General features: G+C 36.2%; 1 protein-coding gene across 1 annotated transcript in view; it reads left to right on the top strand.

The window, feature by feature from the left end:
* The first annotated feature begins 10,301 nt into the window (after nucleotides 1–10,301).
* Nucleotides 10,302–16,224, top strand: part of SPATA16 (spermatogenesis associated 16) — a 326,224-nt gene continuing 320,301 nt past the window's right edge. Inside the window, exon 1 of the mRNA XM_004603101.2 lies at nucleotides 10,302–10,913. Coding sequence (XP_004603158.2) covers nucleotides 10,302–10,913 — 612 coding nt within the window. The remainder of the gene's footprint in view (nucleotides 10,914–16,224) is intronic.

Below are 16,224 nucleotides of genomic sequence, written 5' to 3' on the forward strand. Positions count from 1 at the left end.
TGCCTTTATAGCAGGCACTTTCTCTCTCTCTCTCTCTCTGTCTCTATCTTTCTCTCTCTCTCTCTCTCTCTCTCTCTCTCTCTCTCTCTCTCTCTCTCTCTCTCTCTGCTTTTGGGCATTATGGTTTGCAATACAGATACTGAGAGGCCATCATGCTTGGTCCTTTGCCTACTTTCAGCACACATCTCCCTCCCAAGCTATCCTGCCAACTATCATTGACTTAGTGCTCCCTTTTCTTTCCCAACTGCCTTCTCCGCCAGCACATGAGTCAGGCTACCGATCATGAAACAATCCTCTTAGCCCTTGTTTCTACTGTCCTTGTGTGTTAGTCTCATTCTATATTATTTTATATTCCACAAATAAGTGCACTCATTCTATGTCTATCCCTCTCTTTCTGACTCATTTCACATAGCATGATACTCTCCTGGTCCATCCACTTACAGGCAAATTTCATGACTTCATCTTTTCTAACAGTTGCATAGTATTCCATTGTGTAGATGTACGAAGTCTCTTTTGCCAGTTGTTTGTACCCTGGCACTTGGGTTGTTACCAGATTCTGGCTACTGTAAACATCACTACTGCAGTGAACATACAGGTGCAGATGTCGTTTATACTCTGCATTTTTGAACCCCTGGGATGTATTCCCAGAAGTGGTATTGTGGGCTCATATGGAAGCTTATTATCTAGTTTTTTGACTGATATCCATATTGTCTTCCAAATGCCTGGGCCAGTCAGCATTCACACCAATGAAGGAGAGTCCCTTTCTCCCCGCATCTGCATCAGCACTGGTTGTTTACTCTTTAAACTAATTTAATGTCTTAGTTTACTCATTGGGCTGGAGCAATACCACAGCAGGTAGGGCATTCGGCTTGCGCACGGCCAACCCAGCTTCGAATCTTCCCTCCCTCTTGGAGAGCCCAGCAAGCTATCAAGAGAATCTCTCCCGCATGGCAGAGCCTGGCAAACTATCCATGGTGTATTCTATATGCCAAAAACAGTAACAACAAATCTCAAAGGGAGACGTTACTGATGCCCACTCGAACAAATCAATGAACAATGGGAGCATAGTGCTATAGTGCTACAGTTTACTCATTAGTGAAATGAGCATATAACTATGCAAAATTGTTATTTTGAGTCAGTAATCCCGTTGTTCATTGATTTGTTCAAGCGAGTACCAGTAACATATTTATTTGTCACTATTGTGTGCTAGTGTAGCCCAATGGCATCTGCTTTCTCCAGGAATGTGAAGAGCACGTTGTTGTTACTGTTTTAGTATATTAAATATGTCACAGGTTGCTTGCCAAGCTCTGCATTGTGGGATAAATAAATAAATAAATAATAAACGAATAAATAAAAATAAAGATGTTGCACAGCCGTGAATGCGGCTGCACACTCCAGGAAAAATTGTGTCACTCTCTTCCGGGAGCTTTGTTTTATAGTCTCTGAATCTTGGTTGTTGATGAGATTACATGGCGCCAGGGGGGCAACAGGGGTAGGGGGTTGTGGGTGTGACTGCCAAGCTACTGGAAAACTGGGGATCTGAGTGGAGGAGGTCCAGTCCCATTTCGAGCAGGCTTGGAGATCTCAGCCACGGGTCCTGCATACCTGGGTTCCTCTGTCAGTTCCTTCATGTGTGACACTTGTCAGAGAGTGTGGAGAGTGTCCTTGAGCATGGATGTGGGTTCTGGAGGTTTTCGGCTGCCAGGGCTCTGCTTGGGGTGGGGAGGAAAATTCAACCCACCCCCCGCTGAGGGGGCCCTGGTGAAGAAAGCCTGGCTCGAGGGCAGGAGATTCTGCTGTTGGGGTCTGAGAAAAGAGGGTATGGGAGGAATAACATAAAAAGGAGGGTTTCTTTTGAGATATAGAAAAAAATCAAGTAAAATAACTATATAAATTGGGAGTGCCTGTTTTTTAGCAAGTATTTTGACCTAAATTCTGTAATTCTGTTTTGCTCCTAATTATAGTGTCTTCTGGAGATGAGGATAATTGAGAAGAAAAATTGCCTATATAGAGATAGCTTTTATTCTACCATTTCTTCTTCAATATCACTTTCCCTCAAGAACCATGTTTATTATTACTACATAAGTACTTACCTCAGCCACATGCTCATATGAGTAATCCATGTGTTCTGCGGATCTAATATATGTTTTGTATCAGAAAGATGTAGATATTAGTATAGAAAAATGGATTGTGGTTTATTTCCACCTCTATAGAAGTTCACAGTAATAAAATGTCTCTTTGGTATAAAGTTATTTATCTAAAAACCCTATCTCTTTTCCTCCCTTCAATCCATCTATGAATTCTAGAATTTCAAAGCTCTGTCTTGGCCTTCTTTAGTTTTCATACTATTGCCTGTTATATTACCATGTTCATCTTAGGTATCCAAATAATTATTGGTAGAAGAAACATTTTGTAATGTATTTTTTAAATATCAAGGTGTATAAGTGGACTAACAAGCAAGATGTTTTTCCTCATAATGTCTCTCTGGTTACACTTAACAGCAAGTTAAAATTAGATCGTTCTGTTTTTTTTTTTTTAAGAAAGAAAACCATAGCAACTGTGATATTGAATGTTTCAGAGAGAACATTTTTCAGGGTTCTCTTTTTCTGAATCGCCCATATCTGAGCTGCTTATTTCAAATAAAATTCACATACACAATTTTTGATACTAATACCCATGTAAATCAGTGATTGTATCCATAAGGCAATAAAAACATCCACACAGAACAGAATGATTGATAAAAAAATTTAATGTGTTGAAAATTTACTGAATAAATTTTAAAGGTTACTTCTTAGAAATTATTGAACATTAACCTCTCTTTGTTTCTTGCATCTGTATTTATATTATAAAACATTGGAAACATTATAATGTTTCATGCCAGTATTTGGAAGAGCTATTTTCCTAGCATGTCTCTATGAGGAAATAAATTTTATACTGCTGTCTTCTAAATTAAACAATGAACTTTCTACAGAATCTATCAGTGTATACTTCTTTGACATACATAATTATTGTCTAATAGTTTTCTCTAAAATTATTTTTATTGAAGAAATGATTAAAATGTAACTCAGCGCCTCAGGAACACTGACTAATGTCATGTTAATCAACTTGACTACTTAAAAAAAGAAGAGGTTGATAGTTTAAATCTAGTTGGTACATGATTCACTTGAACTATCAAAGAAGAAAATGTACTTTACTCAGACCAAATTTAAAGCAAAAACAAACAAAAAACAAACTAGCAAAATACCTTAGAAACAACCTTTACAAAATTATAGCTTTACCTTTTTAAAAAACCTCCAATTTTTTCTCTCTTAAAGTGTGTAAAATGAACCCTTGATTCTCAGAATCCATATTGATCAACATGTATTTAATGACAACTCTATACTAAGCACTGAAATAGTGTCAGGATAAGTAAAGCATGGTTTTTTAAAAATAATCTGATTGTAATAAATACATAATGACATGGTTGATAATAAGTAACAAATGTTGACATTCTGAGGAGAGGTAGGTAACTTCTGATTAGGTTTATAGGTAGAATGAGTTGGGAATACAAAGATAGAGAGTACTTTATAGATGTGCTGAAAATGAGCATCTGTTGAATGTAACAAGAATTTAGCTTTTTTCCCTCAGAGTGGTTTATAATTGTTTAAAAGTAAGTTTGATACCTTGCATTCCCTTCATCTGTTGTTCCAGATAGCACAGATACATGAGACATCAGTTTTACCTTCATTCTTCTGACTCATTTCTCTTAACATGATACCCTCCAATTCCAGCAAATAGCATGAGTCCATCATTCTATGGAACTGTATAGTATTCCTTTGTGTATATACACAGTACTCTCATTTGTTGGGAACCTAGGTTAATTCCATATCCTAGCTATTATGCTGAGTGCTACAGTAAGTAGTGGTGTGTATGTGTTTTTAAATGAATGCTTTTGTGTCCTAGAGTTAGATACCTACAAATGGAATTGCTTGGGTTATATGGCAGCTTTGTTTTTACTTTACTTTAGTCTGTTTTCTATAGGGGTTAAACCAGGTAACATTCCCACCCACCAGCAGTGGACAATAGTTCCGTTTTCACCACATCTCTGACAGAATAGACTGTTCCCATTTTTAAAAATGTGTAACCTTCTTATTGCTGTGAGATAACTTATTGTCGTCATGATTCGGATTTCCTGAATAATAAGGGATACCCAGATTACCCCGACCCTAGGTTATGGAAACAATGACAGGGAAAGAAGGAAATTATGGGGCAAGGGAGTGAGGAGTACGAAGTAAGAAGAGATGGATAAGGGCCTCAAACATATCAGGAGTGTAATGGTGTGGTGTGTGTATATAGCTAAACTACAGAGAAACAATACTGTAAGCATGAAATCCAAATAACAACTGAATTAAATATATGTGCCTGTCAAGAAGGCAGACTGGGGGTGGGAGTAAAGCTGGGATATTGTCCAAGAGAATTCAGCAGTACTGGTGGGATTGTAAACCTGAAAGTTAACTATGAGTAACTGTGCAAATCCTGGTGCCATAATATTTAAAAGGAAATTTTATATTAAAACATAAAAATTTATACAAAAAGTCTAAAAACTTCTTAGTTTAAGATAGTCCCATTTATTTATCTCTGTTTTCACTTGGTTGGCCAGTGGCGTGTCAGCTTTGAAGATACCTTTGGCTTCAATGTCGTGGAGGGTTTTGCCGACCTTGTCTTCAATGTACCTTAGGGATTCTGGTCTGATGTTGAGGTCTTTAATCCATTTTGATCTGACTTTTGTACATGGTGATAGGTGGAGGTCTAAGCCCATTTTTTTGCATGTAGCTGTCCAGTTTTGCCAGCACAATTTGTTAAACATGCTTTCCCTGCTCCACTTCACCTTTCTTGCTCCCTTATCAAAGATTAGATGGTCATATATTTGGGGGAATGTGTCAGAGTATTCAACCCTGTTCCATTGATCTGCCACTCTGCCTTTGTTCCAGTACCATGCTGTTTTAATGACTACCGCTTTGTAGTAGAGTTGGAAGTTGGGGAGGTTGATTCCTCCCATTTTCTTTTTCCCAAGAATTGCTTTAGCTATTCGTGGGGGCTTATTGTTCCATGTGAATTTCAGGAGCGCTTGCTCCATTTCTTTGAAGAATGACAAGGGATCGCATTGAATTTGTACAATGCTTTGGGGAGAATTGCCATTTTGACAATATTAATTCTTCCAATCCATGAGCAGGGGATATTTTTCCATTTCCTCGTGTCTTCTTTTATTTCCTGAAGTAGCGTTTTGTAGTTTTCATTATACAAGTCCTTTACCTCCTTAGTTAAGCTGATTCCGAGGTATTTGATTTTTTGAGGCACAATTGTGAACAGGATAGCTTTTATCATGTCGCTTTCTTCTCTCTCACTATTTGCATATAAGAAAGCCATGGACTTTTGGGTATTGATTTTATAGCCTGCAACTTTACTATACGAGTCTATTCTTTCTAGGAGTTTCTTGGTAGAGGTTTTAGGATTTTCTAAGTATAATATCATATCATCAGCGAATAGTGAGAGCTTGATTTCTTCCTTTCCTACCTGAATGCCCTTAATATCTTTTTCTTGCCTAATCGCAATTGCAAGTACTTCCAGTACTATATTGAAGAGAAGAGGAGAGAGTTGCCATCTTTGTCTTGTCCCTGTTCTCAGAGGGAAGGGTCTTAGTTTTTCCCCATTGAGGATGATGCTTGCCGTAGGCTTGTGGTAGATGGCTTTGACTATATTGAGGAAGGTCCCTTCTATACCCATTTTGGCGAGAGTTTTCATCATAATCGTGTGCTGGATCTTGTCAAATGCTTTCTCTACATCTATTGATATGATTATATGATTTTTATCTTTTCTTTTGTTGATATGATGGATTATGTTGGTTGATTTCCGAATGTTAAACCATCCTTGCATTCCCGGGATGAATCCCACTTGGTCGTGGTGTATGATCTTTTTGATAAGTTGTTGAATTATGTTTGCTAATATTTTGTTGAGAATCTTCGCATCTGTGTTCATCAGGGATATTGGCCTGTAGTTTTCTTTTTTTTTTTTTGTGGTGTCTTTGTTTGCTTCTGCACCTCAAGAGAAACAGTGACCAAAGTACAAAGACAATCTACAGAATGGGAAAGGATATTTACGCAGTACCCATCCGATAAAGGGTTGATATCAAGGATATACAAGGCACTGGTTGAACTCCACAAGAAGAAAACTGCCAACCCAATCAAAAATTGGGGTGATGAAATGAACAGAAATTTTCCCAAAGAAGAAATACGAATGGCTCAGAGGCACATGAGAAAAAGTTCCACATCACTAATCATCAGGGAAATGCAGATCAAAACAACCCTGAGATATCATCTCACACCACAGAGACTGGCCCACATCCCAAAAAACAAAAACAACCGGTGTTGGCGTGGATGCGGGGAGAAAAGGACTCTTCTTCACTGCTGGTGGGAATGCCAACTGGTTCAGTCCTTTTGGAAAACAGTATGGACGTTTCTCAAAAAATTAGAAATTGAGCTTCCATTTGACCCAGCAATACCACTCCTGGGAATATATCCCGGAGAGGCAAAAAGGTATAGTAGAGATGGCATCTGTATTTCTATGTTCATTGCAGCACTGTTTACAATAGCCAAAATCTGGAAAAAAACAGAGTGCCCCCAAACAGATGACTGGTTAAAGAAACTCTGGTACATCTACACAATGGAATACTATGTAGCCATCAGAAAACATGAAGTCATGAAATTTTCATATAAATGGATCAGCATGAAAAGTATCATGTTGAGTGAAATGAGTAAGAAAGGAAGAGACAGACTTAGAAAGATTGCACTCATATGTGGAATATAATGTAACTGAGAAGTACAAGTTGGCAATGATGCAACTTCTGGCAGATATCTCTCTGGACTCAGTTACTAAAATACTAAAGTACAGAAACCCAAAACTGAGAAGCCGCTAAGTGTGGTCACTCGACCTCATACCTCTTCATCCTCAGCAATGGAAAACAAATTATCTAATGCTTCCTTTTCAGCAGGTCTGACTTTTGGGGAGAGACTCTCCAAACAATAATAGTGAGTTTTGTTGAAATATTGAATGCAATCAAAGTGAAAGTAAAGTGAAATTTATTAGTTACACAGGCTGGGGGCCTTAGGGTTGGGGGCTAGGGGCGTGGGGGATTAGGGGTGTGGGGGTGCGGGGTGGAGCTATAATGGGATTCTTGGTGGTGGAATATGTGCACTGGAGAAGGGATGGGTATTCGAGCATTGTATAACTGAGACTTAAACCTGAAAACTTTGTAACTTTCCACATGGTGACTCAATAAAAAAATTTAAAAAAAAAGTCTGAAAACACACACTGAGCAAAGTGATGAAAGTTTTATCATTCAAATTCCAGGTTAAATTGGAATTTTGTTATTAAAAGACAGAAAGCTTCTTAGCTTTCTGTAGACACAAAAGTTTTGTAAGAAAGGTTCAAGAAATGGGCTGGAGTGATTGGAGTGATAGTACAGCAGGTAAGGCATTTGCTTTGCATGAGGCCGACCTGGGTTCGATTCCCAGCATCCTATATGGTCATCTGAGCGCACAGCCAGGAGTAATTACTGAGTGCATAGCCAGGAGTAACCCCTGTGCATTGCCAGGTGTGACCCAAATAGCAAAAAGAAAAAAAAAAGGTTCAAGAAACAGTACAGTGGAAGGGACACAGCTGACCTTGGTTCAATCTCTGGCACTGTCACCCCATCTAGTCCCCTAAGCCCCACTCCAGAGTGATCCTTAAGCACTGAACTAGGAGTTAGCCCCAACTACTGCCAAGAGTGACCTCAAAGCAAACAAAAGTACATACAGCTGTATAAAGAACAGGATCTACTGCTGAAGCTGAGGTCACCTGATCTGTGGCTGACTCTTTTCATCATGCCTTTCTAGCCCGCACATTTAGGCCTCTGTTAGACATTGGGACACTGGATAGACCATGTGGCATTTGATAAATTTGGAATAGTTTGTCCAGACACTTGTAAACAGAACATTTGCTCACATATTTATTCCTGTCTGAATATTTTGTATGTACTTTTATCTCTCTGTTGATGTATGTAAATGTACTGAGAACTTCTACAGAGTGATTTAAGCATTAATACAAAACTATTCAGAAATCCATTCTTTAGAAATGATAAAAAAAACCTTCCTTAAAAACAAAAGATGTGATGTGGGAATGATAGAGGGAGGATGAAGTGAAGATGTTTTAAGGAGAAATGAGAAGAGGGACTAAGAAAGGAATTGATAGAGAGCAGAGAGAGAGAGAAAGAAAGAGAGAGAGAATAATCACCTATTAGTCCAAATCATATGTGACACAAAGGGAAAATAAGATCAAGTAAGGCCCGAGACAGTTTTCTTCTCACCACTCTAACTAACCACATTAAATTTCCAAAAGACACATTTGATACTAACACTTACTCCAGAAGAAGCATAGTGTAAAAGAGGACCTTGCCCAAAACAGTGATGTCTGATGGGGCCTGAGACTTGGGAACTATTACTATAATATTAAGCTTTTTCAAGTTAAAATTCAAGTAGTTGCCAATGGATTTTATCTTTCTTATATGGCCATTATAGTAGATTTGTTCAGATGCCCAAAATTTATCTATTTTTTTCTAATGAAACAAGTATATAAAGGTAGAGAGGAGAAAAGTACCTCAAAGGCTTTACTTTATATGTAAAGTTTTGTTTCTTCATTTAGTTTCCTTGATAATTTACTGAATATTTTCAAGATGGATATTTTCAATATGGATATTTTCAAGATGGATATTTTCAATATGGATATTTTCAAGATGGATATTTTCAATATGGATATTTTCAAGATGAATATTTTCAATATGGCCATTATAGTAGATTTGTTCATATGCCCAAAATTTATCTATTTTTTTCTAATGAAACAAGTATATAAAGGTAGAGAGGAGAAAAGTACCTCAAAAGGCTTTACTTTATATGTAAAGTTTTGTTTCTTCATTTAGTTTCCTTGATAATTTACTGAATATTTTCAAGATTTTCCACAAGTAAACTGGTGTCTTCAAACAATAAATGGAATTATGAACCTTAACAAAATCATAGTTTCTGAGAAACTATCTGACCTTATCTTCAGTCAGAAACTTCTCTTATGGCAAGAAGTTTAGGTTTTATCTCATTGACCTTATCTTTATACTCAGCCCTTTCTTGCATTTACTCTTCTCTTTGGAGTTTGATGAAACTTGGCTATTAGTTATCTTAAAGAATAATATGCCATTAACAAGAACCCTACACTAGGAAAGAGGGAGTAGAAGTTCTAGGAAGAAATAGCAGTCTAGATTCTGCTAATGATCAATATCATAAATTGTATGAGAAGTTTAATTTTTTATTAATTTTTGAAAAATATCAATTATTTGAAAAATACAGTTTTTATATCTTGTTTACCAATTTAGTTTTTGTTAGAACAGACTGTAATATTTAATATATATTTAAAAATAGAACCACTCATGACTTATTAAGTTCCAGGTAATTCTATGTTTTGACATTAGTCTAGAAGAATGGACAGTCAATGGACATCAAGACTTAGAAATTATATATTTAGGACCTTGTGACTTAGGAAAATGCCTCATCTTTATATAGTCTACTTACCACTACAAAAATATTAGTAAGAAGATGAATATGTAGTTCTTCATCACTGTGAGGTTAAAGGTTGTATTCTTTAACTTTTAAGTCAGTTCTGAAAAAATAGCTATCTTTAAAGCTGTTTTAGCTTGAAGTTTTCATTTCTAATAGAAGAAACAGTCTGAGGAAACATTGTGTCTATAATATTCCTGGAACTGGATGGTTTTCAGAGAAAGCAGCTGTGATTTCTTTAGACTCCCAAGTCTATTATGCAAGTTGGAAGTATATTTTATAATGAGATCTAGACCACCTGCCTTTGTAAGGAAATTAATATTGAAATGGATTTTTTGTGTCTTCTTTGTCCTCAGTGGCTATGTATAAGGTTTTCTTATTCAGTGAGTTTGGAGACCCCACAAAAATGTTCATTGTTTTTCAGCTACAGATAACTGCTCTAAGACAATTTTTCTAAATGTTTTGTTCCTCAAAAAATCCTTGGTAGGCTTTGATTGAAACATATACTTCCTTAGGCTATGTATACGATTTCCTTTTCAATGAGCAGATGATATTTATAGTTTTTCTAAATTTTAAAATGAATAAAAGTTTCTCACATGAATTTAATGAAAGTTCAAGCTATTATGATTTTAATTTTTTAACTGATTTTTCTTCTTACCTCTATAGGAATTCAGTGGGTAATCAATGGATTCAGGAAGTAATAGGAGTTTGGACAACTCAGTAAGTAGGGTTTACCCTGATCAGTTTGTTCCAAAGATAAACACAAGCAAGAAAATGTCCACCTTTGCAAACACACCCAGCATCCTGGAAATGTCACAAGAGATTAAGAAAATCTGTGGAGATAAACAGGTTGAAATCACAGTTGAAAGACTAAAAATGGCAAAGTGCATCAAAGAAAAACAAAGCAATGATTCTGAGAAAGTGGCCTTTAAAAGGAAGGTCGAAGGTGACGAGAAGCTACCTGGAAAGAAAGAAGCAAAGATAATAGAACTTGACAGCCCGTTGATCACCATGCCATTGCCGCACATTCCCTTAAAGAACATCATGGACGTGGAGGTGAAGTTGGTCTATGTCGATGAAGAAGATGTGAACTATGAGTTTGTAAACTCTTTCATTTCCACAGGGACTCAGCCAGCATGCCGAGCTGCTGAAATAGGAGACCTTTTGCATGCACCTAATTTCAACTCTCTGCCTCAGATTGACAAATGGCTTCAAGTGGCCTTAAAAGATGCCAGCTCTTGCTACAGACAAAAGAAATACGCTGTGGCAGCAGGACAGTTCAGAACAGCACTCGAGGTATGTAATTAAAGAAAAATAGATTGGTGCCCAGAAAGCTATGAAATGGAAAGTTGTGATTACACTGAACAGCTCCGATCACGCTGTAATGAACTGTGATCACAGGGTGAAACTACTGAATGATATCAGGAGTATGCAGGTTCCAGTTTATAAAACAAATGAAATGTCCACAAATTAATATGACTATGTATGCTTGGTATTTAGAAATCATCGCCAAATCATAAGTGATAACATATATGAAATGTAGTTGGTGTATTACAATTTAGATGTACACCTATAAAAGTTGTAATATTTTAGAGCACTGGTATTAGGTAGAATACAGACTCTCCATGAGCAGTTCATAAACATTAAAATTCCTACCCCCTTTTGTTATACAGTCTTCATAATTGTAATCATCTTCATATTATAGCATATACTGATAATTTATTGATGCTGTTTACTAAAAACAATATGACGACCTTTTACTATATCATCAATTTTCTCTTTTTCCTATCTTAGAGATATATGTGAATTATAATGTTCTCTACACAAAGTTGGTCAATAGCTTGAAGTAAAAATACCATGAGCTAATATAAATTTGATGTTATTATTAAAACACAAAGTAATGGGGAAATAACATCTCCCTCTCATGACTAATTGAACCAAGAAGCACCACGGTATGCACTTAGAATCCCACTCACCTAGCAATGTGGGTGACTGCATATTAGTTACAAAAAAATTTCCTTGAGTCCTATATATGCATAGTTACCAACAGAGATTTTAAAAAAGTGATTTAAGATACTGTTTATCCTTCCTCACAATGGTGAAGGAGACGTCAATAGAGAGTTAGGTGGAGATAGCTTAAAAGATTTATTGATTCACTCTCTAAGCATGAGCAGAAATCAAGAGGTGCAGATTTTAAAAGTAAAGCAGTATTTTCATTATTACTTAAGTTATGATGACCAAGTAAGCCAGAAGAAAACAAAGAAAACAAAGAGATCAGGATGATCTCATTTATCTGTGGAATATAGACTACTGCATAAGGAAATGTATTGTAGTAAAAGGGAAATGCTTAGATCATCCTTGAGTCCAGTGTTTAAAGAGAAGACAGAGAAGGAAAGAAATCCAGGAGGGGTGGGGAGGCGGGTGGGGCGCACAGGAATAAGAATTCGAGAAATAATGGGTTAACGGGCATCAGGGATTCAGTTACACCAGTGATCTGAGTGAGGGGTATAGCCATATACTCAAAATACAGATTTAACAGATTGGAAAAACATGAGATCTAAGTGGCATCCACTGGAACTTTGTAATGTGCCTGTCAAGTTGACAGGCAGGGGTCGAGTAAAGATTGGGGTGGGGAGGGAATTTGGGAACACTGGTGGAGGGAAGTTGACACTGGTGGAGGGATTGATATTTAATGTATTCCTACAACACAGCTATCAGTAACTATAAATTATAGCTTTTAATAAAAAATAATAAATATTTTAATGAATTTTTAAGGACAATTACAGATAATGGTGAACCTAAATATTTATTTAAATAAGGCAAAATCATACATTAATCACAAATTGGATCTTATTGATTTATTTTCTGATCATTCTACCTATCATTTCTTAAAGTTTTGTTGTATGTAATAAGCAACATAAAAAAAAATATGTGCCTAAGGTGTTGTTGGAACACTAAATGCTTGAAACTACTGTATAATGAACAACTTTGCAAGTCACAGTGTTTTGTGTTTTTTTAATTTAATTATTGAATCACCATGAGAACAGTTACAAAGATGTTGTGTTTGAGTCTAGGTTGTACAATGATCAAACACATATACCCTCACCAGAGTCACAGTGTGTTTAATAAAAATTAATTAAAAATAAATTCTTAGTGGGAAAAAAAGAAGTCCAAAGTGATGATATAGTTCACAAATAGATAAATTTATAAATATTTGTTCCCATTAAAAGTCTTTTAAACAAAGAAGGAAATAGTCTTGCTCTATGTGGATTTCTAAACTGGGTAAAAGTGCCCCCAAACTCATCAAACAAGCTATTGTTGAACACTCTTCTGTCCTTTGAACTAAATAAGGATGCCATCAAAATAAATTAGCAAAATGTGGCAATTCTTCTAGGACTGTGTTCAGTGAAAATACTATCTTGGGAAGAGGAGGAAACTGGTTTGAATATATAGTCATGTAACTGAAGAAAAATTTCCATCTTGGACAAGAAACGTAATATATACTTTATATAGCATATAAACTTTATATAACAATGATACAAACTTCCATGTATAAAAATTGATTTAACCTTCAAATTAAGTCAAGATAAAAACAAAGATATGTGCATTTACTGGAATACATTGGGTTTTCCATAAAAATTTCGTATTCAGAATTATAAAATTTGGATCAGGAATTAGCAATCCTAAGAAAAAATGTCCTGGAAAATGCTTCTGAAAGTTTTATTTCTGTCTCTGTCTCTGCCTCTCTCTTTCTTCCCTCTGTGTGTGTGTGTGTGTGCATGTGTGAGCATGCGCACGCATGTGTGTGTGCATTCTGCCACCCCACTCCAGGGTATTTAGGAAAGCTTTGGATGCTGACACTAATTACTGGTAATTAACAAAGGTAATTATTTTGAGACCAAAACTTAGCTTAGACATCTGGCCTATCTTTTGTCTAATTATCTTGGGAGTTAACTTTGAAATCTTACCTAGAATATCTCTTAATAAACCAAAGCTACTGGGAATAGAAAAGATTTCTAACCTCTTTAACCAATTATTCTCCTGAACTTTTAAGTTTAACTTCAGCAGAATTTACTATTTTTTGCCAGTTCTTCTATAATGCATCTCTACCTTTCCCTTAGCTCCTAACACTATTAGGAGTAAGATCGGATGATTACAGGAACAAATCATTGTGATGGATCACATCAGAAAACTAGATGTATCAGAATATTTGAGTATAATTTCATTGAGTATAATTTCATTAAGTTTAGCAGAAAGTGACAGGAAACCTAAAATAATAGTGTATAAAGTAAAAGATATTTTTCCTCACACAAGTGTGGATTGTCACATGTTACTTGATTTAAATAACTGGGTGTCACATTGTATTTTATTTCAAAGTGTGACTTTGACTTCATGATCCAAGATGGCAGCTCCTGGTGGGTGTGATCACATCCAGATTCTAGCCAAGAAGAAGGGAAGAAAGATGAAAGAAGCACTTTTGTCTCTATAAGTAAAAATAGAAGTTCAACAATGTTTCCCATTACCCAAATTCAGTCATTTATCCATGATCCTATTACTAAGAAGAAAACTGAATTTTCTATAGAGTTTTTTACACTGGATGTCCTGTTAGATATATACAATGTTTGTCAAGAGGGTAATACAAAGTCAACAGTAGAAAATTAGTAATGATTAATAGTAACACACAAAAATACCAGGGAAAAGAAAAGTGAAGTAAAGACATTGGAGAGTTTTAGATTTGTGAATAATACATTGATTATAATTTTTTCTGATTACATATTTTCCTTATCTATATTAGCTAAAGTATTAATTCTTTTTGTTTTCATAGCATTGTCACTAAATTTATGCAATATTTGTAATGATTAACATAAAATGACATGCAACATTCAGTGGACAATTTTTTTTTTTTGCTTTTTGGGTCACACCTGGCGATGCACAGGGGTTACTCCCCGCTTTGCACTCAGGAATTACTCCTGGCGGTGCTCGGGGGACCATATGGGATGCTGGGAATCGATCCCGTGTTGGCCGTGTGTAAGGCAAACACCCTACCCGATGTGCTATTGCTCCAGCTCCCAGAGGACAAAATTTTGGCTACCAAAAATCTAATCTGTTTCTCAGAACATAAGAAGCATTTCGTTAAGTGTGTTTGATAATTTATTTTTCTTTATTGTCCTTTAAGATGCTAAAACAGATCTATGCACACCCTTCAAGATTCACAACTTTAAGTAATTCCCCTGACTGAACCAACCAAAGCCAACAAACAAAAAAGAAACAGCACAAGGTATTCCTTTGCAACCAGAATTTTCAGTTTTTCTGATTTCACTGCATAGGAACTCTTTTAGAAACTCCTTGAGTTGCTTTTCTTTTTGTTTTGTTTGGGGGCCACATCCAATGATGCTCAAGGCTTACTCCTGGCTCTTCACTAAGGAATCACTCCTGGAAGGTCCAGGAAGCCATTTGGGGTGCCAAGAATCGAATCCTTGTCTCTAGCCCCAAGTTGCTCATTTTTAGAAATATCTCCATCCAGTTCGCCATAACAGTTCATATTTGGGAGCTTTTTCCATGTCCTAGGTTTCTGTTTTGAATGTCAGCGTATTTAAAATCATTATTTCATGTCAGTCTCAGAAAAACCCTGTAACATAGGTTTACTATTATTCTTTTTGGTACTAGTGAGAAAACTAAGGAATAGACAGGTCACGTCACTTAGTCCATGATTACAAGTTTGGTATGGTATACTCCTCAGCCTAAGCCAGGGGGTCTGTTTTCTGGGATCACTACTCAAAGCACTATGTTTTTGCCGCTCTGAGTGTGAGTAGGTTGCAAATATAAAATTTTGGATTGTGGCTGGCCCACAAAACCAGGCTCTGTGTTTCGGGTTTTTTTGTTTGTTTGTTTGGCTTGTTTGGGGTTTGATTCTGGCCTGTGCTCAGGGCTTACTCCTAACTATACTCAGAATTCACTTCCGGTGGACTCGGGGGTCTATTTGGATACTTGCAAGCAAAGTGTCTGTACTACCCCACTGTACTTTAGCGCCAATATCTGCATTTCAACATCTTAAATGGTCCTCCTACATATTGTAATTGAGTCACCTTGCCTATTCCTTGTGTTCTACCTACCTAAAACATATCTGGATCTTCCTTCCAGGAAACATTTATAGTTTTGCTCCTAGTACAAAATTTCTGTACCCCTTAAAATTTTAAATTTCTTTCAAGCACTTTTTGTTTTCTTTATAATAGTGCAGAATTTAATATGTGGAAGGGCACAAAAGAGTTAACATTGTATTTTTATTGTGTAAGGCATAACAAATGTCACCTTCTTTTCTCTTATTTTATAAAAATCAGGAATGGTTTAACACCAAAGACATAGTGCATACTCTTAGAATAAAAGGTATTTTAAAAATAGATTCCACTTTAATTTTATGAACAGTTGAGTAAATTGTTTTGATCTTTTATTTTTAGTCTCTGTTTGGATCAAAAAAGCTGATTGGTCTAAAAACCAGCTTTTGGGAATCACAGTTCTAGAACATATTCCCTTTATGGTAAATGTTAGATATCCAGGACAATTGAACCCATACCAGGGCCTTCTTATGAGATTACTTGGAGTGTAATGG

The sequence above is a fragment of the Sorex araneus genome, chromosome 2 (assembly GCF_027595985.1).
Source record: "Sorex araneus isolate mSorAra2 chromosome 2, mSorAra2.pri, whole genome shotgun sequence".
Classification (NCBI taxonomy): domain Eukaryota; kingdom Metazoa; phylum Chordata; class Mammalia; order Eulipotyphla; family Soricidae; genus Sorex; species Sorex araneus.